The sequence below is a fragment of the Felis catus genome, chromosome A1, assembly GCF_018350175.1.
Source record: "Felis catus isolate Fca126 chromosome A1, F.catus_Fca126_mat1.0, whole genome shotgun sequence".
NCBI lineage: Eukaryota > Metazoa > Chordata > Mammalia > Carnivora > Felidae > Felis > Felis catus.
The window spans coordinates 211,437,179-211,454,957 of record NC_058368.1 but is presented as its reverse complement, the minus strand read 5'-3'; the positions used below and the strand labels follow the sequence as shown (position 1 = coordinate 211,454,957).

The 17,779-nt window shown below is 45.2% G+C and overlaps 1 protein-coding gene and 1 pseudogene across 9 annotated transcripts in view; both read left to right on the top strand.

The window, feature by feature from the left end:
* TTC23L (tetratricopeptide repeat domain 23 like) overlaps positions 1 to 17,779 on the top strand; it is a 61,171-nt gene that overhangs the window by 5,068 nt on the left and 38,324 nt on the right. For all 9 annotated transcript variants that reach the window (XM_045038237.1, XM_045038234.1, XM_045038253.1 and 6 more), the window contains exons 3-6: positions 845 to 1,028; positions 4,822 to 4,945; positions 15,650 to 15,806; positions 17,285 to 17,410. In XM_045038237.1, coding sequence (XP_044894172.1) covers positions 845 to 1,028; positions 4,822 to 4,945; positions 15,650 to 15,806; positions 17,285 to 17,410 — 591 coding nt within the window. The remainder of the gene's footprint in view (positions 1 to 844; positions 1,029 to 4,821; positions 4,946 to 15,649; positions 15,807 to 17,284; positions 17,411 to 17,779) is intronic.
* Positions 16,567 to 16,659, top strand: LOC111556967 (annotated as a pseudogene).

The window sequence follows — 17,779 nt, the reverse complement described above, 5'->3', positions numbered from 1 at the left end:
TTATGTTCAGCTTTGAAGTCAGAGATCTACATTGAGCAAGTGAGAAAGGAGAGGGGAGAAAGAGGGTAGGAGAGAGAGAGAGAGGTGAGTGGAGAGGGGGAGATTTTCAACCCACTCAGGTCTTTTTAATACATTTATCGGTAACACAACTGAGAGTTCCATTTTGCTTCTGAATCTGCTCTTGACTGTGTGGAGTTCCCTGCCCTCTCCTTGGTGGAGCCACATCTTGCTTTAGTTAGTTGGCCACTACTTTTAAGAAATATGGAAGAGGACACGTGAAGTCTAGCCACAAACTGTTAATTCCCTTCCCATTAATTTATTATATCCGTTTTCTTTCCTGGTTTGAATCAGAATTTTAGAATATAAAAGATCTTTGAAATCTTCCAATTCACCACCTTCATTTTGTAGGTGAAGAAACCAAAACATGGAGCTAATAAAATGATTATAGCTAATGCTAAAATAGTACTTACTAAATAGCAGGCACTATGCTAAGTGATTCATGAGTATTATCTGATTTAATCCAATAATCTCATTGGATTGACCTCATTTTACAAAGAAGCAAATTACGTGATAACTTGCTTAGGGTCATGTGGTTAGTAAGTAGCAGAGCTGGGACTCTGGTGTAGGTGGGTGGTTTGCCAAATCTGTTTTATTTGAATCAACACATTGCCATCCTGATTCTGGGCTTCAAAGGTGACAAGAGCTTATCACCAGACTTTATTCCTTCAAGTTTATGTTAGCATATCCCTAGCCCCCGGCTGGGAGGGCTCTGTCCTTCAATTTTACCTTGTTTGAGATATGCAGAGGTCAGATATGAATCCATGCCCCTCGCTGGTATCTACAGGTCACAGCAAGCCAAGAAGCCAGCATACCAGCAAAGAGATGAACTGTATTCATCTAGCGGGTCTGGAGAGAGTGAAGAAGACACTAAGGCCACGGAGGAGATGGCCGTAGGCTGCATGTCTCTTCCTGAAGACAAATTGGCCCAATCCCAGAATAAAATTGCTCAGCTGATGAAGAAAAACATGGTAAAACCAAAAGAGCTCACTAGGTTTTAGTTTCCCTTTAAAAATATGTCCATGATTACAGAATCTCTGCCTTAACTGGAGATTGAAGCACTCAAAGTAGAGGAAGTTGTATTTCTTTATAGGTGGAAGAAACGAAAGCAGAGCATAGTTGGGTAGCCAGCCTGCCCTCAGGCTCCACACAGGGCTCACTGTGCATTCTTTTATGGAATAGCTGTGCTCCTGGCTTTAGACTAAAAATTAATGCTTTATTCTTTGTGTTGATGTTTGATGGATGACCTTTCAGTAAAAAACTTTTCGGGGCGCCTGGGTGGCGCAGTTGGTTAAGCGTCCGACTTCAGCCAGGTCACGATCTCGCGGTCCGTGAGTTCGAGCCCCGCGTCCGGCTCTGGGCTGATGGCTCGGAGCCTGGAGCCTGTTTCCGATTCTGTGTCTCCCTCTCTCTCTGCCCCTCCCCCGTTCATGCTCTGTCTCTCTCTGTCCCAAAAATAAATGAAAAAAAAAAAAAAAAGAAAAAGAAAAAAAAAAACTTTTCAAAAAGTCTCTCCTGAAAGGTTTCAGAATGGTATCTCTTGGGTGACAGGAAACGCCAGGCTAGTGAGGCAGGAGGCTGAGAACAAGAGTAGCCGGGCTGAGGTCTAGGCTCAGAAGCAGCAAGGATATAAGTAAGATGCCAGCGGTTTCACTGGACTCATAAGCAAATGAAAGCACCAGAAACAGAGGTAGCAGCAGAGGTCGAAGTCCAGGTATGCATTTCTAAGAACAAGGCAAAGACTTGTAACTAGGACCTCGCTTAATGGGGGTGTTCAAAATGCAGGAACCTGAGACAGGATGACAGTGACCTTCACTATTAGAATGCGGGCACCCGTCTGCTCCCAGGGCATGATTTATCAGCAGAGGAATTCATGCAGTGACTTCCTGGCCAAGGGAAAAAATGAGCTTAAAATCATGTATGGAGAAAGGTCTGTAGATGGCTTTAGGAAAGGCTGAGAGACACCTCACAGGCAGTTGATAGAGGCTGATACCCCTCGTTGGATCTACCTATACATTTACCCCACCTTTGTAAATTGTTCAGAGGACTTGCAGAGGACGGCCGCCTTGGCCTGTACCCATTAGTGTCTCACAGACCCAGGCCAGAACCTTCACTTTTAGAGACAGACAAGTACCATCTGCCAGAGTCCAAGTATGGGTTTTTAAGCCTTCATAACTCCGTGGCCAGTTTAGATAATGACAAAGGTTTAGATTTAGGAGTTAAACGAGCCCCACCCAGCGCTCACAGGCCCGAAGGGCAGGAGGGATGGCAGTAGGCACAGACCTCTAGAGCCCACGTTGGTTATCTCCGTTTCACCAGGGCAGGGAGTTTGAGGATGGATGAATGCAGAATGTCCAGAGCCCGGACAGCATGCGAGCTTTGTACTCCCGTTCCAGTGACTTTTCATGGTATTCTGCTTCCTCCTCAAAATGAAACTTAATAAATTCTGTGGTGAGCCCATGGAGAACTCTCAAAACTTCTGACGGAATGGGTGTTTTTAAAGCACGAAGGGGCCTGTGCTGTCACCCTCTCTGCATGTGTACGTGTGAGCTGGGGGCAGGTGAGGCGGCAGGTGAGGAGGGACACAGGGATGAGGCGGCAGCTGGAACCCAGGGTGGTCTTGCCCAGAGCACCACGGTCAGTAGACACTAGAACCGGAGCTGAAACGCCAAGCTTTGAGTCTTTGAAGTGCTGCTTTCACCTCACCAGGAGATACAGGCTTGGTTTTGTCAGTTAGTGCAGCCATTTGATAGCTGTCTTTGTAAAGTCACTGAAATCTGTGACTCCAAAATGCAGTTCTGTGATTTCTTGGGGAGCTCTGCCTGTGAGTTCTACAAGCAGCAGGGGCTCTTTCCACCCCATCCTCTTCTCCTGGCTGATAAAGAGATGACTCATTCAGCGCATGTTGAATGAGCATCTCCTCTGAACTGGGCATACGGTAGTGAACATGAGGAATAAGCTTCTGTTCTCAAGGAGCTTCTATTTGGGGAGACAATTAATAGACAAAAAATAACCATCAGTGCAATATCAGAGAGAGGTGAGTGCCATGAAGAAAAGAATAAAAGAAGTAGTGGGATAGTAAGTGACGGGGGTGAGAGGCTGTTTTTAGATAAGATGCCAAGAAAGGCCTCTCTGAAGTGAACAAAACGAAAATGAAATGAGAAAGTGATTACGTGTTCGAGCGTCCCAAGCGGGAAACAGTACGTGCAAAAGCCAAGTTAGAAATTAGTTTGCCATGATCAGGAGCATCAGATAGGTTTTCAAATCCATGCTTATAGTAATAATAGTAACAAACTATTTGGTCACCAGTGGAGGATGCTAGTGACTGAACTCATTACTTTGAAAGCTAGCAAATAAAGGGAAAGAATAAATTGTGTATCTTGGGTATTATTGGGTAAACTGTATTATTGGGTAACCAAACAGGAGATGAGGGGAGAGTTGTCTGTAGAATTAATCCAGCTAACACATGAAGAAACACTGATAGAATTGGATATTGGCATTTTATAACATTTTATGAGTGAATCCATGTAGTTGTGCCAATAATCAGAAAAAAAGCCAACCAAACATAGGTGTCTTCTGATGGAAAAATGTATAAGAACTATGAAATAGTTTTGCTTAAAAAAAATAATAAAGCTAAAGTAAACCCAACTTTTTTTTAAAATTTTTTTAATGTTTATTTTTGAGAGAGAGGGAGACACAGAGCATGAGTAGGGGAGGGGCAGGGAGCAAGGGACACAGAATCTGAAGCAGGCTCCAGGCTTTGAGCTGTCAGCACAGAGCCCAATGTGGGGCTCGAACCCACAAACCAGACTTCGAGATCATGGCCTGAGCCAAAGTCATACGCTCAACCAGCTGAGCCACCCAGATGCCCAAGCAAACCCAACTTCTAAATCCAGCTACCAATATAAAGACAAGACAGGGAATGGAGGGGCATGTTGAATGACACCATAAGAATGCATTGAAAAAATTTACATGTTTGGAAAACAGAATTTACATGTTTGGGAAACACTATCATCCAAATGACCCAATTTCTTCAACATATAATTTTCAATAAAAAGAACTAGAGGTGGAAATGGAACCTATAGAGGATGAGACTCAGCAGACTGATCTCTACGTGCAGACAGGCAAATTATCAAAAAAATACTAGATTTATGAGGTAATTATTAGATTTATGAGATTATAGATATTTAACATTACAGAATTACTGTTAATGTTTTGGTGAGTGATTTTCTGGTTATGTGTCTAAGTCTGTGTCTTTTGGAGATACTTATGAGATATGAAATGATTTAATACTGATTTTCTTCAAAATAATAGGGTGGGTGGATAAGAAGGATGGATATGAAACAAGACTGACCATGAGTAGATACCTCATGAAGCGAAGTGAGCCATTCTCCATGCTATTTTTGTATATGGCTGACGTTTTTCACAATAAAAGGCTAAAGGAAGTCACTCTGGCTGTGATGTGAAAAGCAGACTGGGGGAAGGGGGACAGGAGTGGAAGCAGGGGTGGCTGTCATGGTCAGCCAGGTAAAAGGTGAGGGTGGCTTGAGCCAGGTACTCGTGGCAGAAATGAGAAGAGCTTGGTTTAAGGACTTAGGAATAAGGGACAGTCAGCAGGCCCTGTTGGAGTGGGTGTGGGACGGGAAGGGAGGAGAAGAGACAAAGACAACAGGTGAATTCAGTCCTACATTCCCATGAGAAGAGAGTGGGCTGGAGCTGTCCCTTCTTTCCAAAAAAACATACTGACTGATTTGCTGTCTGCAGAATATCCAAGCAAACAAGGAGCTGATTCGCTGTGTCATCCTTTCTCGGATTATTTTTGGGGAAGAACACTGGAAATGTGCACAGGCTCTGGCCAGCCTGGCTTATGGCTACCTGACACTGAGAGGTACTTGGTTTCCCCAGCTGGGTCTGGGTGGGCCAGCTCGTGAGAGCCAAACTAAGCCAACCCACAGCCGTGGTGGGGGAGGGGGGGGGATGACCGGGGGAGAGTCCTTCCTGCCCCCAACTCACACCTCCTCAGGAGGTGGGAAAGTCCGTGGATGAGGCAGTGTGTCAGGGATCTTAGAAATAATGATGATAATGATGATAGTTAATTTACTGAGTACTTAGCATGTGCCAAGCTAGTCTCATTTAGTCCTCCTAATATCCCTTGGAGGGAAATACGCTTATCATCCGTAGTTTACAGATGAGGGCACTGAGGCACAGGGGGCAGAGGACAATATCACGGGTTCCAGCCACAGGTCCACGGGGGAAGGACAGGCGATTATGTACGCTCAACATCAGGGTGGCAGACACAGTAACGGGACCTGAATTCCATGGACAGCCCTCAAGTTCCTGGAAGATCTGCTGAGGAAAAGACAGTCCTCATCCTAGAGAAATGAAGCTTCTGGAAGGAATTCTGTACAGAGGAACAAGATAGGAATGCATTTGCTAAAACTGAAACCTAAGTGTAAGATCCACAAGGGCAGGAATTTTGCAGTAGAGGCTCAGGAAATATTTGTTCAGATGGACTGAGGCCAAAACACATCTCTGGAACTGAGGACACAGTCAGCTCAGGGCTCTGTGCCCCTTGGCCAGCCACGTCCTCCTGCAGGGACATCTCTGCCATGGATCTCTTTGTACAAACTCACATGTGCTTTGTTTAAAAATGCCTCTGTCCCTGAAACAGAAGCTCCATGAGAGCAGGGACTGGTCTCATGTACAGTGCCTGGTGCACAGTGTGGATCAGCAGATGTTACCACTGGGTAGAACTGAGCCTCTGGCCCGGGGCTTTTTCAAGTACCCCTTGGACCTGAGTCTTCAGGTGGGGCATAGCTTATGTGAGTGACTTAAGGTCTTGAGAGATTTGAGCGCTCCAGGAGAAGGGAAGCAATATGCCTGGGCCATAAGGAGCCTGGATATCAAAAATCAGAGCTTTTGGAAAAGTTGAAATGGAATCCAATTTATTAACCACTATCATAAATTCTATTAAACTCAGAACGTGTGTTCCTTCTTAGGGCTCCTTGGGCCCTTTTGAGCTCATGTTTTACATGAAACTTTAGATTCATTGACTACTGATGTGGCAAGCCCATGAGTGGTTGACACTGGGGCCAGTGAGGTCACAGGCTCCTTTAGGCCTTAGAACACATCTGTTGTGTTCTGAGAGAAGGCCGGCGTGGCTAAAGACAGGAGGGGGTCCTCACCTACTGGCAGAACAGCAGCCACTTGTCTGTGAGATTTAAGAGACGCCAGGAAGGTCTTCAGCAAAAGGCAATTTTCTTCTAGAGCTACACTGTTCTTCATTTGGAATTTCTCTATTTCATCCTCATAAACGTGTTGCCTTCATGATAACAGTCACATTTTAGCTTTGTGCCACTTTAACACTTAGAGAATTCCTGTTCTAAGTCTGGTGGCACTGTGGTAGGCACCAGGGATACATAAATGAATACTGATATTCTATAAGCATACAGAGATCTTATAATAGGCAGGAACAAGTTATAATAGAGGCGGGAACAAAGTTCTGGAGAAACAAATGAGGCAGGTGAGTGCTTCTGCCACTGGAGAGGGAAATAGGGAAGGCTGCAGAAAGAAGGTGACATTTGTCCTGTCTTTGACAGAGGAGTACAAGTTTTCCAAGTAGATTTCGAGAGGAATGGTAGAGAACACAGAGTTGGGCCTCCATATGTGTTGATCTGAGGAGATGGAGTGAAAGGGTGTTTTATTCTCTATGAAACTACTTGCACGGAACACTGTAGTTTCCCCCTGGACCAAGAAGTTAGGGTAGAACAGGAGACACCTTAGGACAGACAGGTCATGCCTGGTAATAGGACTGGAAAGTTAAGTTGGCCCCACGTATCAAGGACTTCAGGGAATTATTAAAAGTTTCTGAGGGAGGGGCACCTGGGTGGCTCAGTTGGTTGAGCTTCCGACTTCCACTCAGGTCATGATCTCACCCTCATGGGTTCGAGCCCCGCGTCGGGCTCTGTGCTGACACCTCAGAGCCTGGAGCCTTGCTTTGGATTCTGTGTCTCCCTCTCTCTCTTTCTCTCTCTCTCTCTCTCTCTCTCTCTCTTTCAGAATAAATAAACAGAATAATAAATTTTTTAAAAAGTTTCTGACTGAGGTGGTGACATAATCAAGCTTCTGTTAGAGACTCTGGAGGATGGGTTGGATTGATAGAAAGAGTAGAGGTGCAGATCAGTTAGGCCTCTATCCTGCCCAGACAGGAGTCAATGAAGGCACTGGCCACGGCAGTTGGAATGCAGAAGAAATGACTCAGAAGTGGTGATGTTTAGTGGGCAATTCTACTTGGGGCGAGAAGCTGAGGGAAGAGCTGAGGTTGCACAGGGCATGACCTGGACGGTTAGCTGAAATGGAGAACTAGAGGGGAAGAGCAGGCGTATGGGGGAAGGAGGAAGAGGATGCCGAGTCTGGTTTCAGACAGGCTGGATCTCAGCCAGCGTGAGGTACTCGGGGAACATCATGGTGGGATGGTCAGTAGGCAGCTGAGGAGTGGAGCTCGGGCTCAGGAAAGATGTCGGCTTGGGAGGGTTAGCACACAGGAGCAAGTTGAGGCCATAAGAGCATATGAGCTTGATCAGCAAAAGGATGTAGAAAGAGAGGGAAAGAAGGCAGAGGAGAGAAGATAGGAGGATGAGAGCATCGGGAAGGTCCGCGGAAGCAGAGTTGGCAAAGGAAATAGAAGAATCAGGAGGGGCCGTGTCGGAGAAAGGGTTTCAAAAAGCAGTGCAGTGTCAGGTGGCAGAGGGAGGTCAGATGACATGCGGGCTGAAGAGAGACCCGTGGATTTGGCTGGCAGGTGGCAGATCACTGGCATTTGCTTTGGCACCGACAGGGACACTCTTGGGCCCTGGGAGAGCCCAGACTCAGTGAGACTGTCTAGGAGACTTGCTGAACCTGAGACTTGAAGTGATGGCGGCTCGAACTGGAGGGGAAGCCCCACGAGTGTTTGAAGGGGACATTTGTCTGAACGTGGGCCAGGCCGCAGGTCCCTCCCTGTGTTGGGAGAGGTTATGGTGGTAGGTCTGTGGAAGGAAGTTGGTCGTCATCTTCTGAAATCAACCCATTCCATGAACGGTCACAAACAGACTCTGAGTTTTACTTTTCCAGTTAGGTTCCAGGCTGAGTCAAGATAGGTGAGTCGGTCCTATCACAAAAGATGGTGAGAACACCATCCTTTTTTCCTCAATTTACAGTTCTTCCTGTCACACGAATGGTGAACCACATTTGGGGTAGTATGTTGGAGGGAGGAAAAAAGTTTTCCCGTAAAGGAAGGTTTTGTTGATTTTTCCTTGATGGGAAAAGCAACTTCCTGATTAGACCAAGTGCCTATGTAGTTTAACAGTGCCCAGCCTTGAACCCAGACTTTCTGAAACCTAGCCTAGAATTTTTCCAGAATAGATTATGATCGTGACCTTTTCTTGAGAAAAACCTCCTATTTCAGTTATAATATTTACCCAGTCCCTTTAACTCTTTTTAAAGTCTGCGGTCCATGGGATAAACCAACCAAAGCTTTGAGAAATCACAAACCTTCAAGAGGGATGAAGTCTTGCTGAGCTCCACTTAGTTTTGTTGTCATTAATCCTCAGCTGCTGTAAAATGGGTGGAATTTATGAGCCAGCCTTCTGTGTAGGTGGGATGTATGCATCTGTGAGTGTTCATGCTTCACTGCACGTGTGTGTTTTACAGCCTTCAGACCTTCTTGCCTCATTTCCCTGTGAGCCTCTTCCAGAACTGGGCGGGGGGGGGGGGGGGGGGGGTCAAGCCCAAGGGCTGACTTCTCTCAATAAACAGTCTTCCAGTGAGTATTTACTGAGAGACTTACATATTTGAAATACCATGAAGAGCACATTGGGAAATTTAAGGTAGAGAAGGCACAGTCTTTGCCCCAAAGAACTTACCACCTCGTGTGGAAGGTGAACTACATACAGACATAGTTATGACAGAAGGCACCAGAAGTCAAATGCCATGTAAGTGATTTAAATACAGGGCTTTGGGGAAGTTGGGTGGAATCATTTCTGACTGAGGTGGTAAGTGGTAGACTCAGAGGGCAGGGGTCATTCAGGAAGACCCTTAAAGAATGTGCAGAGCTTGGGCAGAAGGAAGGGGTGGCCTTCTGGTGAAGAACGGAGCCTGGAGGGACAGCACAATGTGTATCTTTGAAAGCAGTGAGCAGGCTGTTGGGGTGAACCTGGAAAAGAGGGTGTGTTTGCAGACTGTGGTGGGTTTTATATATAGGCTAAGGAATTTGTGATTTGTTTGGTAGGCAAGGAGGACTCCTGGAGATTTTTCCAGCAAGGAGATGAATGAAGCAAAGTGTGCTTTTAGAAAGGTTAATCTAGCAATGATGCCAGAAGGTAAGCTATCCAGTCATCTAGGTGTATGTAGTAATAATGTGCTAGTGAAGTGACAAGTGGGATGATGAGAAGGTAGGGATTTAAGAGTCTCTGAAGGACAGATGCATCTATCTTTTATCTTCTTGGGACTTTTTCTTGAATACATACTTAAAACATATGGATAAGATCATGCTTGGCAGCACTATTTATTGTCGTAAAAGATTGGAAAAAAACAGTGCCCTCACCACTAGAGGACTAATACCCACGGCAGGTTAAATGCAGCTTTAAAAAGGGCATGAGGAAGTGCCATATACTACTAGGAAAAAAGCTCCTGGATGCATCGTTAGGCAAAAGAGAATGTGCAACATGGTATGGTGTTTAATATGCCTCATTTTGTGAGAAAAAAAGAAGGGGAGAGAGAGAATCTGTGTTTATATTTACATAAACACTGATGGATACACAAGACAGAAGCAAAAACAAATTACCTAGTGGGGGATTGCAGTAAAAGGGAAGATTAGAAGTGAGGCCCCTCAACATTGACCTTCTCATACAATTTTAACTTTTGAACTGTGGAAATGTATTATCTATTCAAATGTAACCGTTAAGCTTTTTTTTTAAGTTTATTTATTTATTTTGAGAGAGAGAGGAGCAGAGAGAGAGGGAGAGAGAGAGAATCTCAAGCAGGCTCCATGCTGTCAGTGCGGAGCCTGATATGGGGCTCGAACTCATGAACCGTGAGACTGTGACCTGAGCCGAAACCAAGAGTCGAGTACTTAACCGACTGAGCCACCCAGGTGCCCCCTCAAATATAGCCTTTAAAAAAAGGCTGTGAAGGAAGAATTGGCAGGATGTGATGTTCAATTAGGGGTTGAGGAGAATTGAGGCCCAAAGATGACCATGAAGGTCCAGCCCTGGCAGGTGCCATTTACAGAGGGAAGTAGGTCAGGGACAGGAGTGCACTGGGGAGAGGAGTGGTGTATCCAGGTTTTGGTGATTCTGAATTGCAGTAGAGAAATCCACTAGCATGTTTTTGGGGCACCTTGGTGGCTCAGTTGGTTGGGCGGCTGACTTTGGCTCAGGTCATGATCTCGTGGTCTGTGAGTTTGAGCCCCACATCGGGCTCTGTGCTGACAGCTCGGAGCCCGGAGCCTGCTTCAGATTCTGTGTCTCCCTCTCTCTCTCTGCCCCTCCCACACTCACGTTCTGTCTCTCTCTCTCTCTCTTTCAAAAATAAATAAACATTAAAAAAAATTTTTTTAGAAATCCACTAGCACATTTTTACCTGGTGCTGGAAATTTGGGACTAGAACTTGGGAGGACAGGAGGAGAGTCGCAAGCATGGAGGAGTGTTTGAGGGCAGACCTGGGAAGGGGATGTGGAAAGTTGTAAGCTTGGAGGCCGAGGTGGAGGTGCTAGGAATTGCTCAGACTTCCAAGAGGGAAAGAGAAGAAAAGGAAGACACTGAAAGACAGACCCTTGGAGAAGGGAGCAAAGAGTTATTAGCAAGTTATTAGTTATCAGCAAGAGTTATTAGCAAGGAAGCAATTAGAGAAGGTTTAGAAAGGAGAACTGGGTTGGTGCAGTGTCCTAGGGGCCAAGAGGAGAAGCCAAGCAGCTAAGAGTGTCTGAGAAACTGTGACTGGATTTATTTAGTAGGAGGTCTTTGGGGGCCTCAGGAGAAAAGTGCCAGCAGAGTGGTTGGAGCAAAAGCCAGATCCCAGGCACGAAGGGACTGCGTGGGGGCCTGGGCCCTGCATACTGAAAGGAACAAGAGAAAAGTGGAGAGTAACTGGCCGACCCAAAAAAGTCATGTGAAGATGATTTTAGAAGAGGAAGATTGTAGAGTGAGGAAAGAGCCCTTTAGTGAGAGCATTTGAAGGTTTTAAAAAAGAGGCGATTGATGGAATGGGATTCAGGAGTTGACATGAGAGAGCACAGAGCCTTTGCAGGGCACAATGTGAAGGCTGCCGTATAGTGGGCTAGAGCATGGGCCGGAGGTGGGACCCTAGTGCCAGCAGACCTGGGGACCAGCCTAAGGAGCCTAGCGCTTCAGCGGGTGAGCAAAGGGCAGGCACAGAACAACAAGGTGCTTGTCACCTAGTGGGGAAGTGCTGGCAAGAGTTCAGGAAGAAGAATGTAAGTGCATAGATAAGCGGTTTCCTGATATTTTGCTTATTATTAATAAAGCAGTAAATTAGCCTGTTATTGCTGAGACCTTCTAGGTATCCCAGGCTCTATTATTACAAGCGCCGTAAAATACAGAAAAAAGAAGCGTAAGTTATGAACTCTACCTTCTCTGTCTAGTTGGTAAAAAAACAAAAGCAAAAACAACCCACACTGATACAGGGATAACAGGGAATGATAAAAACCAGGTGACCTGACCTGCAGGAAACCTCATGCCTGCCTGCAATGAGATTGCATTTGAGAATGCAGCCTTTTCCAGGGATTCTGTAAGCAGCTCTATGAAAAATGTCCAAAGCAAGGGCACATTTAATAAGTGGCTTCAGAGAATGGACGCTGGTAGTAGGAGGAGGAGGAGTAATTTTCTCAAATTCATTTCGTTGCTATGTGCCAGGCACCATTTATTTTCATGAATTAATTACATTCTTACAAGAACCCTACAGGGTAGAAAGTATTTTCATTACCATTTTATAGGTGAATAAACTGCAGCATAGATAAAGTAACTTGTTCAAGACCACAGGGATAGTAGGAAGTGGCTGAGGCAAGATTGGTATCTGGGAAGTCTGGCTGTAGGCTGACTTCGTAAATATAGATGATGATCAAAGGTGACAGCAGCAACTCCAAAGACTGGGTGTCTCCGAGCAGATTCCCTCTGGCCTGAGTCAGAATAACAGACATCAGTTGTGGAATCACATCCCAAACTAAAGCAAAATGCTTTGATATGTTTGGTGGACAATACTGGGACCCATTTCCAAGTCATCAACATCCCCTGTAATTTCTGAATCTCAGGCTCCAGGAGCAGGTCTGATTTTTCCCTCTGTAATTGCCGAACTGTTGGTGCAGGGAGAAGGATGGTGTCCTTGGCTTGGAAGAAGGACAAGTAAAGGAAAATGACTTGGTCTCTCAGAGTTGACATTGGAACTAGGGAGATGGGGCTTGGAGTTCAAGAACAAGATCATCAATCTGTGAGCCTCCTCCAGAGAGGGTTGACATGAGACTCATACATATACATCTATGCAGTGTTATCTTTACATCGAAGAGGGTGTTCTTGAAATCAGTAAAATGCAAATCTATTTCAAATTATTATTGACACTGATTCATAGTACTTTTTGTCATCATGAATTTTCTCACGTAGGAAATGCCAGAAAAATATCACAAAGTGAGTTTTTTTTAACATGAGACGAGCTCTTTCATAGTTGAAAATATTGGAAAACGTTTGTTTAGAGCAGTGATCTCTTAAACGCTTGAGAATTAGCTCCCTTATCACTACAAAAAATTTGAGTACTCTCCATGTGTGTGTATTTATGATAAGTTATGGCAGTAGTATTAATATCTTATATAATATTATATATTCATAAAAATAGAAAACAAAAATTTTAAGAACAGAGACATTTAGTTTTTTTCCCTACATCATTATGGCATCTTGCAAACTGTAGGGCTACATGCACCCCACTTTGGAGACCAGAATGGATTCTGGGAACAGTAAAGGAGTGACTTTTTCCTTTGGGGCTGGCTTTAAGGAGCCAATTTATTATTTTATTTATTTTTTTTTTGAAATAAAAAAATGTTTATTTATTTATTTTGAGAGACAGAGAGAAAGTGAGCAAGAGAGGGGCAGAGAGAGAGGGAGAGAGAGAGAATCCCAAGCAGGCTGTACACTGTAGCTCAAAGCCTGACATGGGGCTTGAAGTCATGAACTGTGAGATCACGACCTGAGCTGAAATCTAGAGCCGGTCGCTTAACTGACTGAGCCACGCAGGTGCCCCTAATGAGCCATTTTAAATTGAGATCCATGTTCAGTTTGTTTAAACCCAGTGGTTACACAGCTCAGCTTTTTCATCAGAAGGACCACACTGTGGGGCATGATAAAGTGGAGAAGAGGAACCCGATAATTGATTGGCTGCTGAACTTAGAGGAAAAGTATTCCTCTGGGGGTTTCACAGCCAGAACTGGACACTTAGGTGGGGATGGCTGGCAGGGCAGACTTGCAAAGCCTCGGAACTATTTTCTCATTAGTTTCCCATTCAGGAGCCCAGAAGCAGCATTGTGCTGATTCAGGGGTGGTTTTCAGTGGCTCAGCCAGCTTCACTTTGCTCCTTCCTACAGACAGAGGGAAGCATCTAGATTGGGTTCCTTCACTTCTTGCTGACACACTTCCAAGGGCCTGTGTGGTTGTAGAAACAGCCTATTTGATAAAAAGACTTCCTTAGTTTCCAGTTTTATTGTCTTTGTCTGATGTCCTTGGCAGGTTTTTCTGTAGCTGCTCCCTTCTTCAAGACCTATAAAGACTTCCCATTACCCACCAGATCAAATCCAGCCTCCTCAACTTGGCATCCAAGATTCCATTTTTCCCAACCAATTCACACGGGGTGTCTTTACATTTAAATCTCCCTTTCAGTCAGGCTGGTCTCCTTACTGCCTTCCATGGTGCTCCTACATGCCCCCACCCCACCCCACCAGCATATGCATGCACATGGGTGTGCCTGTGTGCATGCACGTGCGCGCGCGCACACACACACACACACACACACACACACACGCTTGCCTATTCTGTCTTTATGGCCTCAGGCTGTTTACTACAAGTGGAAACCCCTCCTCATTCTTCTCTATCAGTCAAACTACCTACTCTTCAAAGTAAGATGAGTCCCACCGCTTGTATAAAGATTTTACTAAATGCTTTTCTGAGTGTGGTTTTTAGACAGCCTGCATCAGTATCACCTAGGATGGTTGTTATGAATGTAAATCCTTTGTTCTCACCTCAGAACCTGTCAACCATAACTACTGGAAACAAGGCTCAGGAATCTGCATTTCACAGGGTGTTTATGAAGTGCAGTGCAATTTGAGGGGTGCTATTACCTGGTAACTTAGGGCACAGCCATCTCTTTGGCCACAGACTCCATTTATCTCTTAAGTTGAGACCTACAGAACAGGAACCTCTGAGTGTTCTACAAAGACTTCTTGGCTTCCAGGTCCCTTTTAGGGCTCTCCCAGGGAACCTTTGTTCCCCCTACCTTGTAGCGACTCATTAAGGAGGTCCTGCACATGGAATGTATGAGGGCCACAGGCCTCAAGACCTTTCAAGATCATCTTTGTGGCCATTCATTCTACCTGTACTGTGAAAACAGGCTCTAAGGGCCAGAGGCAGAGCGGACTGAGGGATGGGGCTGTGAAGTGAGAATTACGGGTGCAGTGGGCCTACCTGGCAGGGGTGAATATGTTTACCAACCTGCAGAGAGGAGAGCTGAATGTGAACACCAGCCCTAACTGTCTTCAGTAGAGCAGAGGAGATAATGTTTTAGGATAATATGTTCTCTGCTGGCCTTTCTCTTTTCTCTGGAGCTACTCTTTTCCCATCAGGGATCCCTTTGTCTTCTTAGTGGGGGCCTCACTGCCTTTAGCAATTAGAGTGTGCGTGTGTGCGTGTGTGTGCGTGTGCGTGTGCGTGTGCGTGTGTGTGTGACCAATTAGCCTATCCAGCCTCATCTTGGATTGAAAAAAAAAAATCCCCAGATGGAAGTAATTGTATTCATAAGCCCTTGTATTTTTAGAATGCTTTTTCCAGAAAGCTCAAAGCGTAGCACTCTGTGGCCTAACCTAGTTTGTTCCTGGACTAGCTCCAGGTGTTTGGTAAAGGCACAGCTTCTATAATTATTGTCATTTTACATTTGGAGGATGGAGAAGCTTTGTGGGTTGAAAAGGTCACATGGCATTAACGGCAGGATTGGGAACAGGATACTCAGCTTCTAATCCTGGTCTACTAGTGATTTCCAGACTGGACCCCAGATAAATGCTCTGATGGCTGCATAAGAAGCACTTGTGGAATTAATTAAAAATATAGATTGCTGGACTCTATTCGTCTAGAGATTCCAACTCAGTAGGTCTGGGGTGGGGCCCAGGAATCTATATTCTCTACAAGCATTCCAGATCATTCTGATGCGCAGCCAGCTTTGGAAACTAATACTATAGAGCACACGACAGACACACTACCCACCTATTTCCTCCCAGTATTGTCTTTCACTGAAACATGACTTTTTAATGTTTTTCTTCTTGCCACCCACCCTCAAACTTCCCCAGGCCTCCCAGCTCAGGCCAAGAAACATGCTGAATCTGCCAGGAGCACACTGCTGACCTGGAAGGAAAACACGACCTCAAACACGGAGAAAAAGGAAATCCTGGAAGCTCTGGTCATGCTGTACTACACCGTGGGGGTGGCCTGGCTCCTACAGAACCAATATCCTTCCTTTCCTGGCTGGGCCTGTGATCAGAGCTGGGGGGGGGGGGGGGGGGAGTTGGGAGCACATGTCCCCAGGCGGGTCGTCTCACCTAGGAGCAGGGGAGATTGAACCAGGCTTCACAGCTCTGTTCTGACATCCGCCCCCCCCCCCCAAGCCTCTTACCTCCATCTAGAAGGGTATGAATATTCCTCCTGTATCTGTTCATATAAACTCTGAGTTGAGCCATGAGAGGGATCTCACTGGTGACCTGTCCCCTAGCCAGCTGAAAAGTTTCCGGAGTGTGTCCTGCTTGATTGAGCACCCAAGAAGACCAGTTTTAGCAGTGAGGACATGGGTGATGGTGGGGGGTGGTATAGGAGTGGGGAGAGCGGGTGGTAATTTAAAGCAATGTTTGTCAAACTAGGCAGCACCTGTAACCCCTGGGGAGCTTTAAGAATTATTGCTGTTTGGGTCCCACCCTCGAGATTTTGATTTAGTAGGTCTGGGGTTCATCTGTTTATTGAGATTTTTTAAAGTCCCCCAGGTGATTGTAACCTGCAGCCAGAAGTCTCTGATTTAATGGACTCTTGATCATTTTTGTTTTTCTGAAATGCTGTTGAGAATACTGCCATGAAGCTGGAGGCCAAGCAAAAAAGACAAAAGAAATAGTTCTCTATGTCCCCAGAGGCGGACCATTACTCTTCAAAAAGCGTGTGATTTTTACAGTCTTTTGGTACTATCTCTACTTGAAAACTGTGCATGGTATTTCGTGTTCACGATCGATCATACACTAAAGTTGGAACGATGCAGAGATTAGCGCGGCCCCCGAACAAGGATGATATGCAAATTTATAAAGCATTCCATATTAAACAAAATTAACCATGAGTCTTCTTGGAGACCATGTGTCCTTCTTCTCTCCTCTTTACCACGTTCCCCTCTCTGCTTTTTTGGTCTTGGTACTCAACTTGTAAACACTGATTCGTTGCCTTTCTCTGTTATGCCTTTAGAAGGGGCTACTGACTATGTGGGAAATAGGATATTTGGGAATTAAGGGGATTTTCTTTCTTGCTGTTTGCCTTTTGCCAAAAATCTGTTTTGCTTGGACTTTCTAAATGATCCAGAAAGTCCCTTTCAGCAGAATTAGTTCCTCTCTTTTACCATTCACAGGAAGCAACTTGGGAAAAGTGAGTATTATCACACCATGGATGCCTCTAAAGGAAATCTAGCATAATTTACAGTTTCTGTTCACTTCTCCAAATGCTCACCACCCACCACAGCCCTGGATTCAGACTACTGCCATGAGAAACCCAGGTCTCTGTTTATTTTCTAAAGAATTCTTGACAACATATACGTATAGAAAATAAAGAACATAGTAAAGTGCCTGTTTTTCAAATTCTGCTTCATTTTCCCAAGTGGCCCTTTTGTTTACTTATCAACCGTTGTCCCTGGGAAGTGGGGGAGTTTGTGTGCCTAGCATTTTCCTTGACTGTTTCACTGGCAGAGAGGCTTATTTCAACCTGCAGAAGGCAGAGAGAAACATGAAGGAGCTGAAAGAATTATGTGAGGGAAGTGTTCACAGATTACAAGTCTCGGAGAAAGACCTGACAATTGCTTTGGGCAGGTAAGATCTGGGCTTTGAGAGGCTTAGGCTTTTGTGAATGAGGCCCGGTATCACATGATTGTTCTGTGCTCTTCTGTATAAGGGGAGAAAAAATACTCAGGGCAAAAAACCCAGATACTCAGATGGTGATAAAAGAGGCGTTTTATTTACCAAACGCACACACCATGGTCTAAGCTTTATGTGCAGTGCCCATTGAATTCTCATAGACAGCAGTGAGGTAGTTGGTGCAATTATTGTAGAGAGAGAGAGAGAGGAAACTGAGGCTGAGATTAAACAAACCGTCCACGGTGACAAGTGTTGGATCCATGGTCTGAACTCATGGACTCCTCGCCCTTATTCTGTCTTTCACACCTAGTCTCAAATTATGTC